This window comes from Eschrichtius robustus, chromosome 19 (genome assembly GCF_028021215.1).
Source record: "Eschrichtius robustus isolate mEscRob2 chromosome 19, mEscRob2.pri, whole genome shotgun sequence".
NCBI lineage: Eukaryota > Metazoa > Chordata > Mammalia > Artiodactyla > Eschrichtiidae > Eschrichtius > Eschrichtius robustus.
The window spans coordinates 16,232,914-16,249,454 of NC_090842.1; the positions used below are offsets into that span (position 1 = coordinate 16,232,914).

The 16,541-nt window shown below is 45.5% G+C and overlaps 1 protein-coding gene across 3 annotated transcripts in view; it reads right to left on the bottom strand.

Moving 5' to 3' along the window:
- Positions 1 to 16,541, bottom strand: part of ZFHX3 (zinc finger homeobox 3) — a 277,898-nt gene that overhangs the window by 20,474 nt on the left and 240,883 nt on the right. For all 3 annotated transcript variants that reach the window (XM_068527603.1, XM_068527602.1, XM_068527604.1), the window contains 2 exons: positions 2,074 to 2,207; positions 1,722 to 1,922 (listed from right to left, as the gene is read on the bottom strand). In XM_068527603.1, coding sequence (XP_068383704.1) covers positions 1,722 to 1,922; positions 2,074 to 2,207 — 335 coding nt within the window. The remainder of the gene's footprint in view (positions 1 to 1,721; positions 1,923 to 2,073; positions 2,208 to 16,541) is intronic.

Consider the following 16,541-nt stretch of genomic DNA (forward strand, 5'->3'; position numbering starts at 1 on the left):
TTTAGTGTGCACAGAATACCCAGTAAGGCTACTGAATCGTTTTCACCAGAGTCTCCAAAAAAAAAAGGTTGAGAATCACTGCTTGAGTGGGTAACACCCAAAAATATCTTAGGGGTTGGTACCCAAGCAGACACAGCAGTACCATCCTCCTCTCAAAGACTCTGCTGATTAATGAAGATTCATAATGACCACCAGACTTGCTACTTTGAATGTACCATACTGTTGCTGTTATAGAAGTAGGACACACAATGGATATTTGAAATATAATTTATATAGTAGTCCCTAGGGATGTATAAATGAAACTTACTGTCTAATGTAAACCAATCATACAGCTTACTACAGGCTCACATTTCCTAGACCAGACTGATATTAAACAGGAAAAATAATCACCAGAGCAGAAGAACGATGTATTGAAAATGCCACCCTCCCCACATCTCTTCCTGTTTCTTCCGGCTCCCATGGTTCCCGGCCATCTGTGGGAAGTATGATGAGGCCTGAGGAAAATCCCCCTTGTTATTTCCAAGGCTGGAGAGAATTCCAGGGAAACTTGTAACAGAAGCCCAGCCATCCACAAAAGGAAGTTTCCACTTACAGAGAACCTTTCAACACTGTTCACCAGCCTGTCTATTTGAAAATAGCCATGGGAAGTGAATTTAAACTTGACATGAAACGCGTGCTAGGTCACCTTAGCGCTTTGCCATTGGCTGCTAAGGTTCTCTTGGTGCGTCATCAAATGTATGCTCCTCACGACTGAACATCACTTACAATGTGATTAATCTTGCATAACCAAGTGGAATGGGAAATGCCTAGAGCTTATACGTCTGTGACCTGCACGGGAATCTTCACACGAGAAGGCAATCAAATTAACTTATTACTCCACTGTTGAAGGAAGTTAGAGGTGGGAATTTTTCTCTTTGCTGGTTTTTCCTCTAGTGATCAGGAAAAGGGCTTTCCAGCAGCCCAAGCATACACAGAATGCAGGATATTGGTATCGCCTGTAGAAGTTTGAAAAGTTTTCGCATCGCATTAGACTTAAATCCTTATACCAATCTTCTGGGCCATGTTTACAGTGGCCACTTAGAGCCATGCCCCGCAGGTGTAGCAACATCATGTTCAAAAAGCAAAGCCTTTGTTCATGACTCGCCATGTGCTACCCGACTGAGCATCTTCCTGCGTTGAGAATGAAAGCATCCACTTGAGAAACTCCCACGTCACAGGGCTACACTCTGTGAGTTGGAGAATGTGGGCTCACATCTCAACTTTGCCACTTGCAGGGGCATCAAGTCAGTTAACCTCTCTGAGCCTCAGTTTCCTCAGCCGTTAATGTAAACGTGTCAAACTTTTTAAATAAAACAGGGTGGCTGTGAGGATGAAATGAGACATAATGAATTTAAGAGCAACCTAGAAGATGACCTGCTCGGTAAAGGTTTGGAGAATCTGAATAACAACTTCTTCATGTAAATGGTTAGCTACTCTAGGCCTCTGCGTCCTGAGGGGAGAGAGGAATGATAAGGGACGTTGAGAAATGCATTATGTATTCAGCCCTTCGGGCCGCAGTCAGGCCAAGTCTAAGGTGAACAAAGGTCACAGGACTATCTTTGACATTTCCAACTCTGCACTGGCTCTCGCATCCAGCAACACAGTGTCCTGCCCATGTTGCTGCATCACCTTGGACCGCTGGGGAAAGAAAAGCCCCAAGGTCCTGCCCCCAGCTGCCTTACCGTCATGATGAGCTTCTCCACGCAGTCGGGCGCCACGCTGTGGAGGTGGGTGAGGTGCAACTGGAGGTGGATCTTGTTGTTGAGCATGTCCTGGCACAGGGGGCAGCGGAGCATGGGCTGCACCGAGTGCTGCGTCATGGCGTGCACCCGCAGCCGGTTGACATCGGCGTTGCTGTACTTGCAGTAGGGACACTGGTACATCTGTGGGGAACACACAGCCACCCCTCCGGCTGAATCTTCAGTTCCCACCGCAACTGTGTCCGCCCCAAGCCCGCCCACCCGAGACTCCACTCCCCCCTTCCCCCAGTTATCTGGAACGCTCCCCCACCAGCACAGCCGCTTCTGGCCTCACCTGCTCCGCTTTGGTCTCCTCTGATGTTTTTGGTCGCTTTGCAGAGAGAGGAGACTCTGAGCTACCTGGGAAGGAGATGCGTTTGGAGGTTGCAGGAGAATCTGTCAGCTCCTTCTCTGCTTGGCTTGATGATGCTGGAAGAAAAAGCAGAAGATGTAATACAGCAGCCAGACCAGGCCAGCTCCCAGAGGGTTTGCGTTGGGTGAAAATCAACATTCATTTATAGCACAGGATTTTCTTGAAACACCAAAATTAAAGTAGGATGAGCATCCGGACTGATTTATCAGGCATGCTAGAAAAGAAGCAAGCGTTTCTTTTTGTCCCCCATGAATTTCTGTCACTACACAACTTTAACAACTGAACACTAAGAAAAAAAGGTACAGAAATGGACTAAAAGGCTCTGAGTTGGATTAAGCTACATACAGTCTATTCTGACCTCCCCCAATCAAGGCACAATCTGCTGGCTTATGAGGGTGGGTGGGAAAGTCTCACCAATTGCTCTGCCAACCACGAGTCAACCCAAGTACCAGACACACTCTGCTTTCATGGATGTAATAAACGATGTGCTTCCAACTTTATTGTCACAGCTCTTGAAATCACAGCACAGCACAGCACAGCACAGCACAGCACAGCACAGGAGACATGATAAATGGGACGGACCCGAGAAAGGTTTACACGGATATCTGCATGCAAATACGTGCAAAAAAATCAAGTCTGGGTTCAGCTACTTGCTTCTGGGGAAGAAGTAACTGAAGAGTGGAACTAGATAGGGCGTGACTCCAACTTCTAATCGAGCCAGTGCTCCAGACATAAGAGTTTATTCAGAGTGGGTGGTTCAGAGGGAAAGTGTCCTCTCTGCTTGCCAGAAACATGCCCTCTGCACCCCACTCCACCAAAAAACACCAAAACACCAATGAGGAAGGAGAGTCGCATGAGACTGAAGCAGCAAACAGTGAGCATGGAAGTGTTGGCGGAAGGAGTTCTCTGAAGCATGGAAAGGGATCTGGAAGATTTTGATTAGAAAACAGCTGGGCTAAAAGGGTTTAACAAGGAAAAATAAGCAGGGCTCCTCCAGTATAAACACAAATCTCCAAATGGTCCAGATGTGGTCATTCCAAAACCTGGTCAATATCTTAAGGCTGGCTCTCTCACTTGTTTTGGACGGGAACTCCATTTTTCAGAATTTTGCTACAAGTGGTAAGAAGAAAAATCCTGAAAATGGTAGTGAGACAATACATACCCACTACCCTCCCTACCTCACTGAAAAAGCATTTGACTCAGCACTGAGGTCACTGGTTTAGAAAGCCTCATTTTTACTCTTTGGTCAAACTGCTTTCTGTCTCATCCAGCCTAGTTATCTAGCATGTGTTTCCAGCTTTGAAATCTGTTCTGACGTGGATACCCAAGATGCTGTCATTACAGATCAGTGCTTTAATAAACAGTTGTAAAAAATCAATTTTATTCATTAATATCATAAGGCCACACAATAATTTTGGGAAAAAAAACTGCGAGATGCAGGAAATATTCCAGGAAGTTGATGCTCTTCCCAGAATGCACATCTTCTGATCTTTAACCCCAGTATCTTGGTAACCTGGTCTACATAAGTTTGTAGAACATCTATTATTTAAAAAGTACAAGGACAAGCATATTACACACGGACCCCTCCTCCTCCCAACACACATTCATAACAGTACTTTAATCTGTCTCGAATCGACTTCAAACCCATTTTCTTCTTAATGGGAGTTATTCATTTTCACTTGAGAGGTAATACATGACGGCTGGATATTTAATGTGATGGACTGGCTGCCGATTAACTAGGTGCTGTAACATTCTAGTCTGGTTCCCCCATGGCCCACTTCCCGTCTCCCAGCCCCCGGCAGACCTGATCCCGCGAAACCTCGCGTGCAGGTTTTAGACCTCGGAGTGTGATGGGCCCCTGCCTGAACACTCCCACAATAGGAGTCTTTAATTAATGTTTTGGGGACGTAAGAGCTTCCAGCCCCCAGAAGGTTCCTTATTCTCCATCATTTTTCATTTCTGCTTACTGGTTTGTCTTCTATATGTTAGCTCTTCTATGGCTTTTCACAGGCATTCTAAAGATGGGGCGGGTGGAGACATTAGATGATACTTCAGATGCTTATTTGTTAGAGCCATCCTCCACCTTCCCCATTTCCACCTCCAATCTGTAGGATTAGGTTAGGTTCGGGGCTTACAGTTAGGAAAGAGCCGCTCTCCGCTCCTCCTTCCCCTAGGGGCAAGCCAAGATACAGATTCTATTCTAAACACCCATCCCCGTCTTTTTGTTAGTCTGCCTGACCTGAAACAACACTTGCTTTTACAGGACCATGACACTACCTTGTCAACGCCCTCAACCTGCCTGCTACACCACCCCCCCCCCCTTCTTCAGAATGATTTTCAGCCGTCCAGCTGCTCAGCAGTGTGGATGAACGAGCGCGGAGGCTGAGACCACCCGACTCATCCCGCTCCCTGCAAAGCAAACCCGGTGTAACCCAGTGCAGCATCAGCGTCCTCACAGGACCGGAGTCCACCCTCGTCCTTCAATGCTGAACGCGTGATCAATGGTGACGAGGTTGCAGAGGTGAGAATTCTCGTTTCAGAAGCCACTATTCTTTCCCCCTGCATGGAGAGGGGGACTTCTATTACCTTTTTTTTTTTTTTTTTTTTTCATACTCTCAAATTGCTCTGTAATTCTAAAGCTTCCTTTGTGAGCTCAAGCTAAGGAGCTGTTCTAAAGTGTTTTGAAAAATAAAATCAGCACTTGCTCACTCATTCCTCTTTCTCTGGAGTAACACAGCAGCTCTGCTATGATATGAAATACTGCATCCACTGGTGTAAAACCTTCCGGGGCTCATCTCCCTTCCATCTGGGGCAATCTGCATCTTTATTAGATCAGATCTGTCTAGAAGTGGACATTAGCCACCTGCAGCTCGCCAGGCTTCTTCTCTTTAAAGATAAGGCCGTGCCTTTCCTATATCGGAGTCTGTTAACACCCAGTTACAATCCCATTGTGCTTCCCTGGGTGATGTGAGGACTGCTCCAAAGAGTTTAGGTTAACGAGGCTGACAGGCCCCTCCTAGCTTGACCCCAGACATTAAAACGTCAATCCCCATCAAAACATGGTACCAGAGATTTTATAAAATTTCTGTAGATGGGTAAACAGTCGCACAAGTTCTCCATCAGCAGGCTGGAAGAGGGTTTACTACCGACAACGACGGTCTAGGGTTTTCTCAAGCTTCTTCTCTCTGAACAACTTCAAAAGGGCCAGAGTCCCAAAATCAATTTCTACTTTAGTTCTGTCACTGGCATACATTGTAGGCATAAGTAAATGAGGTTGTACGAATACCAAGAGGGAAAGTACTGTGGTTTTCTTTTTTGAAGACTTTTCGAAACTCTAACTTAAATTCCAAGAGTCATGTCACAGTGTAGAAAACATTATTACCTTTTAAAATTAATTACTGATCACTTTAAAGCCATTATGACGTCACAGTAGTGAAACACAAATAGATGCGCTCCAGGGACAAGCCATAGTTTAAACAGTGCCTGGAACCACTGGATTATACTGGTAACAACTTCAAGGGTAACTACCTGTAGTGGCTTTTACAGCAATGACAAAACGAGCTGGAAACAATCTAGATATTTTACAACAGGGCACGGTTAAGTAAACAATGGTACAGCCACTCTATTGAGTATTAGATGACATTACATATGATAGCAATGTGGAAAAATCCTTGAGAATGTTAATCAGAAAAAAAATAAGAATGTATGCATTATAACATGATACAGCTTTGTAAAAAATAGGTATTAGAAAAAAAGACTGGAAGAAAATGACTGCTATATTTAGGTGATGGCATCACGGACCATCTCCCCATTTTCTAAGTTTGTCATGTAGTTATATTACTTTTAATATCATAATTAAAGAGTTTAGCATTTAAATTCAACTGTCCATGAAAAGGTTGATATTTGGATCCATACTGTTCAAAACATCAGGTGGTTTTTTTACTTTGCTGGTTAAAGCAATCTTTCCTCATTTTGGCAGCTATGTCATATGAAAATATGTGTTAAATCGCAATGAATCTTCCACAGGCAACATGCTGGGCTCCTGGCACTTCAAAGGGTTTAAAAACGTGGCAAGGAATCATGCGAGTGCCATCGATTACACACCCTATAAAGCGAGGCAGGAGGGATACTGGGACAATATCGGGGAATGCAGGGTCAAACCCCAAGCACAGCCTGACAGGATGTTAGCTGCGGACTCCTCGCCACGCAAACTTTCTAAGGAGTGGACAAACACTTGCTCAACTTGTTAGAAGTTAAGGTTGCCCCACTGAACTCGCTGGTGAGGCAGGAAAAGGACTGGCATGTCCTGGTTATGGAGTACAGAAAATTCCAAGTCAACTTTCTGGGCCAAAAGCCACCATTCCACCTTAAACTGTGATGGGCTGGTCACTATATCTGACGAAGGCAAGTGCTGAGAGGCAGACCTGATTCATGACTCTCCATTTCATTCTCTTAGGTTCCTCTACATTCCAAGCAGAAGAATTCCATTTCAAAGGGAAAGACACAGTCGTCAGTGCATGGCTTCCTCAGGAAAAACAAAAATCACTTCTGTGACGTCAACTTCCAGATATCCTTTGTTTTTAACATATTTGCTTTGGGGTATTTAACCTCTAAAAATAATTGCTTAAAAATTTACCCCTCTTGTCATATTAATTAGAGGGAGTAGGGAAGAGAAGAGAGCCAATATGAATTCATGCAAGTTTTGTTTACAGTTTTCAAGAAGTGGTTTTATTATGTTCTAAGCATATAGAACAATTAAAACAAGCCTAGTAAGGTTTCAGGTAAGAGGTGACTAACTGTAAAGAATAGGTTAAGGGGGCTTCCCTGGTGGCGCAGTGGTTAAGAATCCGCCTGCCAGTGCAGGGGACACAGGTTCAATCCCTGGTCCAGGAAGATCCCACATGCCACAGATCAACTAAGCCCATGCGCCACAACTACTGAGCCTGCGCTCTACAGCCTGCGAGCCACAACTACTGAGCCCGCGTGCTGCAACTACTGAAGCCCGTGCGCCTAGAGACCGTGCTCCGCAACAAGAGAAGCCACCGCAATGAGAAGCCCGCGCACCACAACGAAGAGTAGCCCCCGCTCGCCGCAATTAGAGAAAGCCCGTGTGCAGCAACAGAGACCCAACACAGCCAAATATAAATAAATAAAAAGTAAATTAAAAAAGAGAAGAATAGGTAAGAAGAGTATAATTTAGGGGGCTTATCAAGTGGTCAAGTATGGTAGAAACACAGTCTCTTTAACTTCACCTGATAAAACCACTTTTCCTAGAACAAATTCTCACCCAGTCCTCATCCTCACTAATAAACTAAAATCTGAGTCACTGAAATTTTGCTGACAGAAAACTTGAGAGCTGTACTTGCAATACCATGTACTGCCAGCAGACTTAATGCCAACACGTGCCTCATTTCTCACCTAGTGATGCGGTCGTACAACTCTGAAGCACGGGAAGGCGGGGAGTTGCTGCCTCCTGAAAAAGAAACCTGAAGAAAAATTGGAAATGAAGTAGAAATGGAACCTTAAGGTACACAGTTTTTGGCTTTCCCTAATCATTTGCCAAGACGTCAACTTGCCCTCCATGGCAATCAAAAGTACTGGAAGTTTCAGTTCCATGAGCAAAACTGACCTTCTCATCAGTCAGCACACCACTGGTGCTGTTGGCATGGTGGACATTCTCTGCCACAGGCCCGCCTTTGGCCAGAGTCCTCCCGTGGGGAGATCCTGGGCATGCGCTGAGCTGCCCACGTTACTGGGGAAGTTTCTTCTGCGTTTCTTCTCTTCGTGGCATAGTGGCTCTCGGAAGTGGTGTTCACCAAGATGCTGACCCCCTTCCTTCTGGGGACCCCACGGTGAGCCCACTGAAGCCCTGGGATGCTGCCTGACATGTCATCCTTGTGGAGAGGCCAAAGGCAGCCTCCAGCCCCACTTCTCAACCATCAGACTCTGAGCTGAAGTACCACTGACAGCCCCTCCATCTAAACTTCCATCTCCCAAACCGGCAACATAATGGAGGAGCCAATTAAATGATTATTAATTCATGCTACTTTCCGTAAGCCAGAGGTTCTCATCGCCTTGTGTTCCGTAAACCAGCTTGCCACCTGCCCCAGAAATTTACAGCAATCTTTTATCTCCATTGACTAAGGAGAAAAAAAAAAAACATTCACACAGCTCCATACTCAGTGCTTGAGTTGGGACAACGACCCCAGCACGATAGTCACAGAAGCTTCACCAGATCGGAAAACGGTCCTTCAGCTCATAATGAAACGTTAATGAAAGGGGCAGTGAGCCCTCTCCATAGCCCCTTCCCCTCAGCTTCTCAGAGGCCCCCACACTCCCCTCTAGAAAGCAGACATGCCCAGTTTCCAGAGGGTCAATCTGTGCTTGGGACTTGTGATCCTCATACTGTCACTGAATGTGGAGCTGCTCTTGGCATCTGCTTGCAATTCCCTCCCCAGAGGAGAGGCTAGGATTTCGTACTCGCATCTCCTGCAGAGCTACTGCACTTGAGAGGTGACCAGAGAGCTGGCTAAATTCTCTCCCTCCCTAACACAGAGAGCAACAGTTCCTTTAAAGGGTCTGCTCGGCTGCCAACTTGGTCGCTAAACATGCACGGCTCTGCCTCCCACCAAGCACTTAAAGATGATTCAAAGAGGAATCGGGGAGTCTGTGCACGGCGAAGGCGCACCCATCGGGGTCTCTACACCCTTCCATGCCCAGAGTCCAGCCCCGTGAGGGTAAGAACCTTCTATTTAAAACACAGTCCTGGTTTCAGTTAAGTGCAGGCTAGACTGCTCCTGCGTGTCTCTTGAAAGCATTTTAGAGAAGTACTCAAAAAGGAGGAGAACATGCCTAGGTAGGGAGAGCGAGACACACAGGCCTCATCCACTTACCAGACATGTCTTCCTGTTTCCATGAAGGATTTCAAAGAAAACTTGAGTTATACTACAGATGGGTATTACTGCTACTCGGGGAATGGCTCATTATTTTTCTCCTCCAACTCAAAGATGAACCAGATAGGTCAGCACTTTGAAAAACCAGAAGCTCTTCGGTGTTGTTTCTGTTGTTGTTTTTAGTTTGCTTTTTATTTGGAAATACAGATTCACAGGAAATTGCAAGAATAGTACAGAGAGGTCCGTTTCCCCTTCACCCAGGTGTTTCTTTTTAACCAGGGTTCAGATAAAGAGTGCTGGGTTTCTCAGATGGAGAGATATGCCATGTTCTTGGATTGGAAGGATCAACATTGTGAAAATGACTATACTACCCAAAGCAATCTACAGATTCAATGCAATCCCTATCAAGCTACCAATGGCATTTTTCCCAGAACTAGAACAAAAAATTTCACAATTTGTATGGAAACACAAAAGACCCCGAATAGCCAAAGCTATCTCGAGAAAGAAAAACGGAGCCGGAGGAATCAGGCTCCTGGACTTCAGACCATACTACAAAGCTACAGTCATCAAGACAGTATGGCACTGGCACAAAAACAGAAATACAGATCAATGGAACAGGATAGAAAGCCCAGAGATAAACCCATGCACATATGGTCACCTTATTTTTGATAAAGGAGGCAAGAATATACAATGGAGAAAAGACAGCCTCTTCAATAAGTGATGCTGGGAAAACTGGACAGCTACATGTAAAAGAATGAAATTAGAACACTCCCTAACACCATACACAAAAAAACCCTCAAAATGGATTAAAGACCTAAATGTAAGGCCAAGACACACTACAAAACTCTTAGAGGAAAACATAGGCAGAACACTCTATGACATTAATCACAGCAAGATCTTTTTTGACCCACCTCCTAGAGAAATGGAAATGAAAACAAAAATAAACAAATGGAACCTAATGAAACTTAAAAGCTTTTGCACAGCAAAGGAAAACATAAACAAGACAAAAAGACAACCCTCAGAATGGGAGAAAATATTTGCAAACGAAGCAACAGACAAAGGATTAATCTCCAAAATATACAAGCAGCTCATGCAGCTCAATATCAAAAAAACAAACAGCCCAATCCAAAAATGGGCAGAAGACCTAAACAGACATTTCTCCAAAGAAGATATACAGACTGCCAACAAACACATGAAAGCATGCTCAACATCACTAATTATTAGAGAAATGCAAATCAAAACTACAATGAGGTATCACCTCACACCAGTCAGAATGGCCATCATCAAAAAATCTAGAAACAATAAATGCTGGAGAGGGTGTGGAGGAAAGGGAAACCTCTTGCACTGTCGGTGGGAATGTAAATTGATACAGCCACTATGGAGAACAGTATGGAGGCTCCTTAAAAAAACTAAAAATAGAACTACCATACGACCCAGCAATCCCACTACTGGGCCTATACCTTGAGAAAACCATAATTCAAAACGAGTCATGCACCACAATGTTCACTGCAGCTCTGTTTACAATAGCCAGGACATAGAAGCAACCTAAGCGTCCATCGACAGATGAATGGATAAAGAAGATGTGGCACATATATACAATGGAATATCACTCACCCGTGAAAAGAAACGAAACTGAGTTATCTGTAGTGAGGTGCATGGACCCAGACTCTGTCATACAGAGTGAAGTCAGTCACAAAGAGAAAAACAAATACCGTATGCTAACACATATATATGGAATCTAACAACAACCAAAAAATGGTTATGAAGGACCTAGGGGCAGGACAGGAATAGAGACGCAGATGTAGAGAATGGACTTGAGGACACGGGGAGGGGGAAGGGTAAGCTGGGACAAAGTGAGAGAGCGGCATGGACATATATACACTACCAAATGTAAAGCAGATAGCTAGTGGGAAGAAGCCACATAGCACAGGGAGATCAGTTTGGTGCTTTGTGACCATCTAGAGGGGTGGGATAGGGAGGATGGGAGGGAGATGCAAGAGGGAGGATATATGTATATGTATAGCTGATTCACTTTGTTATAAAGCAGAAACTAACACACCATTGTGAAGCAATTATACTCCAATAAAGATGTTTATAAAAAAAAAAAAAAAAAAAAGAATCCACCTTCCAATGCAGGAGATGCACGTTCGATCCCTGGTCAGGGAACTAAGATCCCACATGCCACAGGGCAACTAAGCCCGTGCGCTGCAACTAGAGAGAAGCCATCGCACCACAACTAGAGAGGAGCCTGCACGCCACAACAAAAGATCCCGCGTGCCGCAACTAAGACCCGATGCAGCCAAAAATAAATAAAATAAAATAAAATAAAATAAAATAAAATAAAATAAAACAGGGAGTTTCATACAAAGCAGAAGGACAAGGACCTCCAGAGAAGTGGAAAAATCTGGCAACAGGATCTCCATTCCTATGCAGTAGCCGTGGGCTGGAGCAGATGCCCCATGCCCTCTGGCTTGCCCCACCCTCCCCTGATACTGGGCATTCCTTCATTCCCTCTGCTAGCCTCTATGTGTGACACTTAATTTGGGAGATGGGACTTGAGGAGGAGACAGGAGCGAAAAGAAGAATCTTAGAAAGGGCAGACGGACTGAAAAGGAGGCTGAGGAAAAGGGAGTAGCGAGAAGGAGAGGGATCCACAGGGGGCCCCAGAGGCTGGAAGCTGATCCCAGGAAGGCTGCCCCAGGAGGAGGCAGGGGCTGTCATCCCAAGAAGCATCAGTAGCTGAACCTGGGAAAGGGAATCCTTGTTTCATTGCCTGAGTTCATTGTCTGCTCCCTGACACAGAGCCCCTAAATCCCTTGAAATTTCCTGGGTGACGGGAGTATCTTTTGTTCCAATGAGGTGACTCTGAGTGGGCTCCAGATAGCCTCAGGATGGGATTGGTCACCAGAAAAACCAAGCCATGATTAGAAGCTTGGGATCTTCAATCTCACCTCCCATCCTTCAGGAAGGGGAGGGGGTTGGAGACTGAGTTAATGATCCATCATCCCTACTTGATGAAGCCTCCATAAGAATCCCAAAAGTTTTAAAAATTCCAGGTTGGCACACCCGAGCTAAGTGGGGACAGAAACGCCTGCACTCAGGATCCTTCCAGACCTTGCCCTATGTATCTCTTCATCTGACTGTTCATCTGTATCTTTGATCATACCCTTCATTAAATCATAAGCTGGTAAAAAAAAAACAAAACAAAAAAAGATTGCTGGGTTTCTGATCACGCTTCATCATGACCACATGTCTCCTCCTCTCCCACTCCTGCGATCCGGGATTCCATCGGCCAAGACCAGGACTCGTGCCTTTTCTACACACTTCTGTCTTTTAGGAAAGCTCAGTTCCTTCCTCACGCGGCGGGGGCTCGTGGCCTTGCCATCCGGTTAAAGGAGACATAAGTCTCAAACTTCACGCATGTCACAGAGGTCAGAGCCCCAACATTCTCAAACTCAACTGTGAGTCAGAAATCCCCTGGAAGGCTTGCTAACACACAGAAGGCAGGCCCCACCCTCCTAGGATAGGTCTGATTCAGAGAATCTGCATTTCCAGTGAGTTCCCAGGTGATGCTGGTGGTCTGACCACACTTTGAGAACCGCTGTCAGAGCCAAAGCTTTCTGTAATTCGTAGGAACCATACCACCTTGTGACTGGACTAGAATTAAATAAGGGGGCCTGCAGGCGTGGGCGGATCTGGCCGTCCACTTTCAAATGACTCTTGCTGAAAATGCTATTCTCATCATCTACACTCGGGGACAAAAGCCAGGCCTGGTCTCAAAGCCCAATGTTTTCCCCCTCAGGCCAAAGGTGAAAGATTAAATATGGCTGTCCCTCAGGGAACCTGCCTGCTCTAAACCAACACAGACACATTTTCAAAGACAGAAATTCAGAAGGAATAACCTCTACGTGTTCTGTTAGCAGTGTAATCCAGAATAATGACAGACTGCCTTGCTTATGAAAGTCTCGGTCTTTCCACGTGTCCTGGAGAACCTCTGTGAAAAGGACAAACGCCTCTGGGCTCTTTCCACTTTGCAGGAAGAGGAAGCCTCTTTTTGGTGCTGGCTTCCCAGGTCTTGGCACCTGCAGGCCACACCAGCCCGAGGCCCCCTTTGCTTCAGCCCTGGGAAGGATGCAGAGACCCACACCGGCCCCTGTGTCCACGAGTCAGCACTCTGGGAATGGGGGGTGAGGCTATGCTTTCCCAGCGAGCGGCCAAGGTGCGACGGCGGGCCCGTGCTGCGTGCTGGCTGCTGCTGCTTGTCTGCATCTTCGGGGAAAAAAGTAGTGCTAAGTCCCACATCAGAGGCATCAATCTGTTGTACTAATTCCTTGTTGAAATATGCATAAGGCTGCTTAACTACACTGATTTGCGCTCCCAAAAGGCCATCCCGCAATTCAGTTTCAAGATACCTTACTCCCTCTGTGTCAGGTTTATGAATGAACCACCAGTCAAAACAGAGCCACCAGCCACCACTTCGTTTAGACCAACATCAGCTGTCGGAGTATTCATAACTTCTAAACGTTGGGCTGCCACCCTGAGCCCGGCTTGTGCCAGAAGCCAGGGACCAAAGGGGCCAAGACCCAATTCTTCACTTTGAGGTATCAAATCAGCCTGCCTGCCTGTGGCCTCTTATCAGCTTCCCCAGAGTGTCCTGTCTTCCCCTGCAGAGCCCCTGAGCTGTGCACAGATGCCATCTGCAGCTGTGGTCACAGTGCCCGGTGAGGATGGGGCACGGTCGGCGGGTACCTCGGGGTCTGCATTATCACTCTGCCCTCTGGCTTCATTACAGGATTGTGACAACCAAGGACTTGGAAAAAACTAGAACAGGGAGCACCTAAGAGACACCTGAACTAACAGAAGAAGTCCAGAGGTGCGAGATGTAGGTCAAAACGAGAGGTGATGTGGGTCCTGCTGGGACCAGGTCGCAGTTAATTAACAGAAGCTCATCCATCAAATCAAATATTAATTAGGTTAGTCAGAGCCTCTGAGCCCCAACACAGCACAGACTCCCAGAGACTAGACTAGAAGGATACTCTTCCAGTTTTTTTCTCCATTCCAAACCTATCTTCATAAGATACTTAACTAAATTTTAAGAGTGAAATGGAACTTGTGACAATAAAAACGTACAATCTGGGTCCAGCATGGTGACAGACACAAAGAGCCCTGCCCTTAACTTCTCCGCACCCTTACAAATCAACTTTTCCCCAGGACCCGCCGAGGATTTCTCTTCGCTCATTCAGGTTCAGCAGGAGCGTGAGAATCTGTAACGGGGGAGAAAAACGTCACTCAGGTCCCCAGAAGGGCTGGAAAACGGGAATGACTCTCCACTTTCCCCTGTAGGTTTCAAGTACCAAGCAGACTGGAAACGTCTCCTCTTGGAGTTCGGGAAGCACAGAGGGGGAGCCCCGCACCGAGTAACGTTTCCGTCAGCGTTTCTCTCACCACCACGCTCCGTTTGCTCACAGCCTCCAAAGGCCCAGGACTGCCGACGTGAGTGAAGGGGCGGGGGAGGCAGTTCGGGGGCACCACTCCTCCGTAACTCTTGTCTTTCCCTGGCCAAGTTCTCTTTACACAGAGGCATCGCACCCCCTCCCCCACGAAGGAACACAGCACATGGCTTGCAGGGCTGCCACAACCTGGCTCAAGTCCCGGCTGTGTGACCCTGAGCGTTTCAGTTGACTACACTGGACTTTCAGCTTCCATGTCTGTCAGCGGGAGGACCGCGTCTACTCACAGGGCTTCTGGGAGGCTGGCAAGAGAGATTACGCACATGAAGCCCACCAGAGTCAAGCACACAGTGAGAGCTCAAACATTTGTTGGCTATGGTTTAATATTTAGAAGTATCTCTGGGAAATAATACAGGTGCATGTGCGGCCACATAACCACAGAGTGAGGGGAGAGGCCTGGTTTCAAGGACACGCAAAGACACCCTGAATTCGCCTTTTCTGTAAGTCAACGTGGAAGAATTCTACTCACCCCATGGGTTTAATATCTAAAAAGCAGAAAGTTGAATAACTTGCACTTTGAAGTGTTTATGGTTATGCTATTTTACCGACTGATTGCTAATGAAACATCCAAACAGTATTAAGCACTTGCTAGATGCTAGCGATTACAAAAATGCATGAATGTGGGGTTGGGGAGAGATGCATCGGCAGAGCACAGAAGATTTTTAGGGCAATAAAAATACTCTGTATGATATTATAATGATGGTTCTATGTCATTATACATTTGTCCAGATCCACAGAATGTACATCAAGAGTGAATCGTAAGGTAAACTTTGGACTTTGGATGGTTAGGATGGACCAATGTAGGTTCATCATTGGTTTAAAAAAAAAAAAAAAGTACCATCCTGGTAAGTGATGTTGATAATGGGGGAGGCTATGCGTGTCGGGGGGTGGGGAGCAGGGCAGAGGGTGTACGGGAAATCCCTGTACCTCCCTCTCAAGTTCGTTGTAAACCTAAAACAGCTCTAAAAAAAACCAGTCTTTTAAAAAAACAAAAAACAAAAATGAATGAATGCCACATGGCCCTGACCATAAAGAGGTGACAATTCTGTTTGACAACTAGAGAAACAGGATTTTCAAGTCTTCTCCAATCTTCGTATAGTAAGAGAAAGCTACTAGGTTATGTGTTCTTCAGCTTTATAATCGGGGGAGTATATCCCTGAGCCAGAAGGCAAATTGCAGTTTGATCACAAATCTGACACCTAGGAGTTCCCCATCGATGAGTTTTAGTTCTCTAGAACTAAATAAAGATAATGCTGGACCCAGGAAGAATGTGAGAGCCTAAGAAAAGTGCTCTGATATCCCATGAGAAAGGCACCATGGTATTTTTTTTTAGAATCATGATCATGATTCTAATAACAGAGGTGCTTTCCCCAACAGCACAAAAGCTAAAACTGAAACAAAGCACGAAGATTAACATGGCCGTGTAGCAAGAATAATATGCAAATCTGTAAGTTATTTTCTACGATGAAAAATAATTTGCTCCTTAATCTACATTTTCACTGCTGTCTATCTATACCTTGATGATAATTCTCACTACACTGTTACCATAGTTATATGATTGCATATAACGTCCTTTCTAGAAAGTGAGTTCCAATTACTTTTTTTGTATTTCCCGTATCTGCATTAGGTATCTGCACAAAAAATATTTGCTCAACTGATGTGATGCCTATCTCTCTTGTGACTTAAATATAAATTCTCAAAGCCAAGACGGTTGAATTACTGGAATTCGGGCAAGTCCAGATACACGCCATACCCTGTATCTATTTTTGCTTCTCAACATAAAAATAGTTCAGATGGTTTGTTTTCAATTGTGAGACAGAATTCTGCCTGCAGTGACTTAAGCAGCCAAGTTATACTGAAAGTGGCCTGGAAAAAAAAAGAGCGTGGGGAGTGGAGGTGGGGGAAGGGAACAAGTGGACTCTGGAAAAGCCGACTTAGCCACACACTTCCCATCTGTGTGTGAAAACGTAAAACCAAAAATGGATTC